This window comes from Opisthorchis viverrini, assembly GCF_000715545.1.
Source record: "Opisthorchis viverrini unplaced genomic scaffold opera_v5_61, whole genome shotgun sequence".
NCBI classification, from domain to species: domain Eukaryota; kingdom Metazoa; phylum Platyhelminthes; class Trematoda; order Opisthorchiida; family Opisthorchiidae; genus Opisthorchis; species Opisthorchis viverrini.
In genome coordinates, this window is record NW_008751717.1 from 835,117 (window position 1) to 843,292 (window position 8,176).

General features: G+C 41.9%; 1 protein-coding gene across 1 annotated transcript; it reads right to left on the minus strand.

Annotated features, from left to right (window-relative positions):
• Positions 1 to 253: 253 nt before the first annotated feature.
• T265_13371 (hypothetical protein) lies at positions 254 to 4,301 on the minus strand (the record flags this gene model as incomplete). Its single annotated transcript, XM_009168605.1, has 2 exons — positions 254 to 486; positions 2,117 to 4,301. Coding segments are annotated over 2 exons (2,418 nt in total), but the record flags the coding sequence as incomplete, so codon positions are not given.
• Between the last annotated feature and the right edge of the window lie 3,875 nt (positions 4,302 to 8,176).

Genomic DNA, 8,176 nt, shown 5'->3' on the forward strand with positions numbered 1-8,176 from the left:
AAGGGACAACCCAGAGAAAAGCACAAATGGGCGAAAATATAAACGCGAAATCCACGGAAGAAAAAAAGCAAAACGCTGAATGGGACATGAATGGTAACATTTGATCACCGGAAAATATCAGATTTCAAGGTTCAAAAACTAAATTAAATTAAAAATTATGCGAGTGATAAGAATATACAAAATTCCGAAGGAAATTGGCAAAATGAGGTAGTGTGGACAAAAGGAACAGATACCACGTTCTTCGCTTGGGCTAGTCCGACAAGAGTCTGCAAAAGAGTGATTCAACAGGCTCCTCCAGAAAGTCACGAAACAATATTCGGATTGGTTCTTTCCTGATAGCCCGAAGTATTTTGAGTGTAGTGTTCACTTGTGTTGTGGTCAACGCACTGAAACATGTTGAACTGAGCGAGCTTGTTTTCAAGTCATGCAGGATGGCTGTTTCCGTATTATGGAACAGTTCTTCTTTAGAAGCATCTTCGTGAACTCCTGGAAGAAAAAGACGGCGAGAAGCGGGCTGATCGATGGCGCATTCAAGGGACCTCTATAATTAAATATGCCATGCAGAACAAAGGAAGACTAAACCTTTCTCCTTAATTTGGCAAATTGTGAGTCAACAAGATGGAATTAAAAACAGCAACACATTAATGGTCTGTTTTCGCTGGACTGGAAGAGGCCTGGTATTTACCCCATTCATAAAAAAGTTAATAAATCATTTGTTGCTGAATGTTAGATCCTTCTGATACCACCTGGAAGATTATGGTTGGGTTATTCTGCAAGACTCGTGGGAAGCTGTTGTGTAAATTCACTGAGAATTCTCAGGTTTTGAAAATGAATTGATGTTGACTCACAGAAATGCATTCGTTATTGAGAAAACAGGTTAAAAACACATTAGTGCCTCATCCAATGACCCCAGCAACCCAACGGGATCAAATGATAAACGTTTGCTCACACAGTTCTATGGTCAACTATCAGAAAACAGTAAACCTGGAGGCCAACACATGTTACTGACCGCTAAGTTCAACCGTAAGCCATAAGCTATGCATAGATGTACCTATCACTAGGATTTATAGCGATTGCGCGAGTACGTCTAGGTATGGAGAAACTTCGCAGGCGGATGAAAGAATCAATAGCCTGGTACTTAGCAGACTTTGTAAGAGGGTTTTGAAATGTTAAAACTTTCCAACTCAGTATACACAAAGGAATTCACCGTGTAGGCTGGATAAAGGGATAACTTCCAAGTACAAGTATCATCCAGACAGAAGGGTCTCAAGGAGTGGACTTCCGCGTATGAAATGGAACGAAAGTTAATTTCTGTCAGGTGTTCATCGCTGTCGTTATTTCTATGACTTATTTGTTCTGTTTAGCTGTTTTGAAGAAGTTTTAAGCCACCATAATGTAAATTGCGTCACTTGTGACGAGCTGAGTACATCCGCACTCAGGGATCAAATCTTTCCAGTTGACAAAACGGTGAAATGAGTACGAAAATGTTAGCGATAAAAGTAATACCGTATCCTGAAGAAAAATCTCCGATGTCATCGTCTTGGTTGCTGTAAGTAATAATAGCTAAAAACGCATTTCCAAATGACATTAGAAGGAATTAAATACAAGTATAAACCTTGTGCTGAAGGTGGCCAGTTAGGATAAAATTAACTATCATGGTTCATTTACCGAGAGAAAGTTTTGCACAGATCGTTTTACTTTCACTTTCCATAATCTTTAGGGTCATATTATTATCTCAAGTATGACATCCTCAGTTTTTTTATTGCTAATTTGAGTAGTGTTACATAGTTTGCTTTCAGCCCAACGGTCTCCTTTAGAAAAATGAAGCCATACTGTTGACGGAAACTTGAGGACTGCGCCTACCTGATGAGTCCCAAGAAGGGCAAAACCGGTCGAAGAGATTTCAGCAACCTGTGAATAGTTTTCTTTATGAAAAATGAAGCCACTTGTGCCTAAGATAACTGAGACATTCACATCAACACAATGATAATATGTCCTAACTCATTTGAATTATATTTATGAGTCACAACTGATAATATCTTGGGAGACACGTAAACGTTATCATTCAGAATCCAGAAGGCCCGTTACTAGAAAACACAACAGAAATCTCACTAACCTGAGAGTAGTAGGGTCATTCGAATGAGGACAAAAACGGTGTCTTTCAACTCCATTCCCCAAATTGCGTTCTGTAGAAGATGCAGATACCTGACGGTGTCTTCAAGTTGAAGAGTTTCGTACTTTGAAAGTTCCGTTATTCTCTGGTTGCTTTGTTCACTCTCGGATCGGATGGCCCTTTGACTTTCTGATAGGGCGTCGAATAAGTGCTCAAGTTTATATCGTGCGAAGCTGACAATGTCAAGATGTTCTTCGAGGGCAAAAATGGCAAACAACTGATGCCAGCTCTCTTGAACTAGGCGCAATCTGGTTTCACTGGACTTATTTCTTAGCTCTAACATAAGTGCACTTGAACAACGCAGAACAACTTGCTGGGGGAACCTACCTTCAATGGACGATCCAACAACACTCATCCTTGAAAAACACTCCAGAAAGAGTTCTTCAGGCTTTTTCAAAAGATGAACCAGCTTACCTATCCAGCGGCGCACGCTGCAATGCAAATGATGCGCAATAGTATCGTGTGGCTCTTCCAATATTTTTTTGGAAGTTATAGCGGAATCCTTATTCACTGCACACCGCATCGCTAGCATCGGTGGACAATGTTTCATTGGTTTATACAGCCCCGTACTGTCTCTGGTTTTGACATGCTTATGACCGTTTTCTTGTCGGTGCGGTGTGGTGCATCCAGGAATAACCTGAAGCTCTCCTGCTACATTTTTGGTGAGGTTCGAATCCTGAAGCGAGAGAACATTCACAAGTGCTTGTTGCGGCGTCAGGAAACTGGGTATGGTCTGATCAGCTTGTGACATATATTGAGTTGAGTTGAAAATTAATTCGTGTAGCTTCTCATCCTTTAATGTGTCCCTATTTAACCTGATAGGTGGGGAGGTGCTTGGAGAATCCTTTGAAGCTTCGCTAGGAGCAAAGTTACTGGAACATGGGGATGTGTCATGGACAGTTCTTCGTACAATAGTTTCAGGAGAAAATTGTAGATATTGCTCTTTGAAAGGGATACTGGGCGATGTTTGTTTTGGAATCAGTCGAGGAGAAGTGCTTCCACTGCTGGATGGTGATGCTGGCTGAATTATTTTTGGGTGACAGGGCAGGTGCGGCAGTTGTTGTTTTGCTAAGCTGTTCGAAAATTTTATGTCTCTTTTTGATGACAACATTGTTAGGTTGAGCGGGGACATCAGTAAGTGTACAAAATGTTGCAACAAAAGTTCATATCCTTGTGGACTTTGACGGCCACTTTGGGTTTCCTTGTTGTTTTCAGGAGTAAACTTTACTTTGACAGAGTTTTTATCCATTTGCTGACTCTTTTGTTTATAATCCGCGAACAAATGTTGATCTGAAATGATGGAAGGTGGGTATGTGTGCAGTGGCTCACTGTAGTGAGAACGCGATCCAAAAAGCTCATTCGCTTGCCGCTTTGAATGTGACAGATCAAGTGGTTGCTCCGAGTTCAGATCCATTCCGCTGCAAGATAGCCGAACACGTGAACGGTTGTTCAGATTATGCTCTGGATAACACGAAGGTCTTTGGAACTTCTGAGGTAGCTTTTGTGGATCAACAAGTCGCTCGGTCCGTGGTATCAGTGAATGCACTGCTGGTCCTTCAAATACTGGCAGTGATTCTACGCGTGGTATCTTGTGACCATGTTTTTTGCTTGCAAGGAGCCTGGTTTTATGCGTGGAAGTTAAGGAGCAATCGACTGTTTGCGTTCGAATGATAGATGCCTTACTCTGAATTTCATCTAGACATGTAAATGCAACATTGTGTTTCCTAACTGGTTTCAACCTTTTTCTCAGTCTAGCTTGTTGGGGAACTGGGTCAAGGGGTGCGCACTTTGGTGCATCTCTGAAAGACAGCAGAAAAAGTTGACTCCTCAATGAGGCCGTATGCAGGTTTTCTCTTCCCGAGAGAAGATCATATAAAATGGTGCCTTTTAACTTCTGTCCTTGTTCATAGGGCTTATTCGCCACATCAGAAGGTCTAAATGGACGTTTGTTGCATAATTCAGCCGTCTTGTGCTCTCTTGATTCCTCCAATTCGACGAATGAACGTTTTCTGTCCCCGCCATTTTCTCTCAAGTTTGCTGGCTCAAGGATACTTTCCGGCTGGTTTTCCAAGCACAGTTTGTCGTTTTTATGCTCCCCGTTGGTGATGGCTAGGGCCTCGGCAGCCAACCTAAAAAGAAGTGGGAGAATGAAGCATACATCCGTTTTTCATGTTTTTACCTCTTTGAAAGGGAAAACACCGTTATCCTGTCTTTAAAGCAGTAAACAGGACATTGCCTGTTGGGGATCGGCAGCCAACCTAAAAAGAAGTGGGAGAATAAAACATACATCCGTTTTTTCATGTTTTTACCTCTTTGAAAGAGAAAACACCGTTATCCTGTCTTTAAAACAGTAAACAGGACATTGCCTGTTGGGGATTCGACAAATTTAGTGCATCGTTGGTTTCGAACTGAATTGTGCCGCAGTTAATACTTCTATGGTTCATAAGGACAAAACGCCATTTTGAGTGGCATGATAAAATTACGTGTGGGTAATATAAATCCAAACTAAATGTAGTTTCTGTAATGTTTGGACTGAAACGTATTACGCCCGTAATCCGTAGTCTGTTCTGCAAGTCTAACATGAGGTACTATGGGAGCATGAAGCGTCTCCGCCTGATTTTTAAATTTATCCCCATGCTGTTATTGAAGAAGCCACTCTCCCAAAAACGTATGACCTTTTATAATTTATACCATCACAGCATGGCATACCTTGCCGAAAGATTTTTGAGCAAATTTTAGCATCGCGGGAGTTGGTGCTATTGTATAATCGCACTAGTGTGTTGGGTAGCCGGTGGCCATCTCCTACAAGCATTTTCGTGGTTAACATTTCTGTGCTGTAATCCTTTCTCAAAAACAAAACTGGAAGAAAAATGAACTCACTGAATCACGGGGCATTAGTGCAGTGTGTCGAAAGCGTTTTTTCCATTGGAGGAAAATCACGTGGTTTGTGAGTGCGACGCTACTTTTGTTTGAATGCTAACAACCGGAACAATAAGTAAATAAGGGAGAAGTACATAATATTTGAACAGGTAAATTTTGTTCCACTAATGACAGGATTCAAACAAACAAAAAGGAGATGAACGCAAGGATATCTGTTTCGACAGCTGCCCAACTTGATCTAAATGTGTCTGTCTTCCTGGGTTACAACACGATAATTACGTTTGCAAAAGCTGCATCAGGCCACTATTCTGTAAGTTCTTCAGTTTAGATTCTTATTTGCGAAATAAGAGATCATTTTACAATTTCAGAAGACCAGGTGTCCACGTTCCCATTTTACCAGATCAGGATTTGGTATATTCAGTGTGTCTGTTGTATATATAAACATTATGTTAGAAACATTTTAATTTTAATTTGTTTCCGCCAAAATTTCTGTTCTGCAGCACAACTGGCTAGGCAGTCTGTCATATTTTGGAGAAGTCCACGTCACCAGACTCTTGAAACCTCGGATGAATAACACATGGATTAGTTAATTGTGGCGAGGCGCAGAACAATCAACCCACATAGGGATAATTTTAGGTGCCTTTCTTCGTGGTCCCATACTGGGCCCTAACATTTCATGTGAACGGAAACACCGATGGAATTCTGAAAGGATAACTCAAAACATGATGCGATTATGAACATCTAGATATTCAGGGTATAGCCTAGTAGTACTTACAGTTCAGGCAAACATAACAGGTCTCTGTGCAAAGCCCATCTTTTTAGGATGGGTTGTATGCCAGAAAGAGAACACTAGTACGAGAAAAGAGATAGTTTGCACGAGGCCTCATGATGATAAGCTGGTGGAGACTTTTGTGATCAAAAGTGCACATTATGACAAACCCTAAAATCGAGTAAGTAAACACTCTCACATCGTAGTTAGCAAATTACCACATCCACTGGGCGGTCCGCTCAGACTGTCCGAGAAACCAGACCCATGTACCAATTTATGACCCAAGCCCTACGTACTATTTGACGACGCAGATCCTGGATTTTAGTTGCCCCACCCTGCTCATGACAAGATGGCAGGGTTTACCACTGAGCTAGATTTCAAGCCATTAGACGGCCCGACCAAAACGTCACCAATATTCTCATTTAACCAGTCCAAGAATATCTAAGAAACTCACTGAAAATGATCGTACCACAGACCTTTGACCCTCAGAAATGACCTCAGAAACAGTTTTAAAATTCAGTGAACCGTACAGGCTTATGGATATTTTCTAAGCGCGAGGATTGCATGCATCAGAGTTCAACTTATGCTGGAAAATGTCGAAAACTGCGTGTCACATTAGTAAATTTCAAAGCTGCTCGTACTAAATAAAAACTGAGGACTGATTATAGATAGGTACTGTTTCTAGATCTTTTCCAGTGATCCACTTGCTACTCAAAAGACCAACTACACGTGGCCAACGTAGGTCGTGTGCATAGTAATCCACCAGTGACCACCCCCAGTTCTTATTGTGCAGCAGTTTAGCTCCACCTGAAGGTAACGATGATAGCGAACTCGTGTAGAGGCGTCTAGCGTATGCAATACACATCACTTGGTTGTTTTTGGTTACAAGACATACTATACTACAGTGCAACCAGTTGAAGTTCCTTCATCGAACTCAAACACCTAGTGATTTTCTTATGGTCCGGCAGAACCAAACGATCCCATTGACTGAGGGGAGGAGCCTGAGTGCATAGAAAGTTGGGTCAATCAACTCTGCCAACAAGAAATCAGCAAGTCACTTATGAAGCTGGGTGAACGGGTCAACAGCCACCGTTTCAACAACGAAGAAACCAGCATCAAAGCGGATTACATGAGCCTCTGTCAATGACCACTTGACTTAATGAGAATAAACATTCCAGTACACTATTTCCGACAAAGTGTTCGGCGAGCCTAGAACTTGAATGGGCCGTCATCATATAAATAGGGAGAGAGGGAAAGGGAGACGAAATCCGTGTCTACAAGAAGAGATTTCGTTCTGGAGACATCTCTCTGAACCTTTGCGGAAAAGATTTAGACATTATAAAATTTTCCTTTTTCGTTTATTACAAATATGATGTGACAGCGGATCAAATTCAGATTACCATTAAAGGTTTGACTATCGTGTTCCATTTTTTTTATTTTATACATATTGACAATCAGGTACCGTACACTGAAGGTCTGATAAAAATCTAGACAACTTTTACTTCGTGGGTTTTCTTCACTTTGTTGGGGCCAGGCTTCTAAGTCATGAAGCGGCGTGATTAAATTCAGTTACCTGTTTCGGAAGCAGTAGGAAACATATCAAACGTGCTCTTCGAATAATCACCACAAGGGTGGAAGCTATCAGAATTGGTATTCGTGAGTGAACGTCCGGTTGACCTTCACAGTTGCACCGGTGTACTATCTGGTAGCTCTGATGATCCCTGATGTGTGGTAAGTCCCTCCGTTTATCTATCCACCACATGTCAATGTAAGCACTCAACCACAGCAGATAGAACAGAATTCGCTGAGCTAGTCTTCTGATCCGTAGCTTAAGAAAACAATGCGTGTCAAACAATAAGGGGCCTGACTCATTGGCTGTCACCAGACTTTACAGACGAGAAGCTAACCAGTTTACCGACTGTTTGCTCACCACGAATTCTGACAGGCCGTTCCAGACAGGTTCGGTATTTCGGTCAGGCTTTTGAGGTCAAGGGACGACAGATGTTGTCTAATCTGATGACTGATGGTCCAATAACGGCGGTATCCGGCATTCTGTTTTCGTCTTCTCGTTTGAGAAAGCGCCCAACCCTAGGCTATCACAGTTTGCTTCCACGTACACTGAACGAGAAAATGTTTCGGTATTCGCAGCATGTTGCACAGTCATGATTTTCATCATCCTGTTTACCCACCAATTTAACAGCTGGTCTGTTCACGAATCAGACACAGCTTATCACACACAAGCCACTGGAGTACGCACTTCCACAGACAGAACCGAAGTTAGACATACTTGTCGGTTAGCCGGAACATGATGCTTCGACCCACCGCGACATTGTTTACTGTGGCTGGAACTGCAA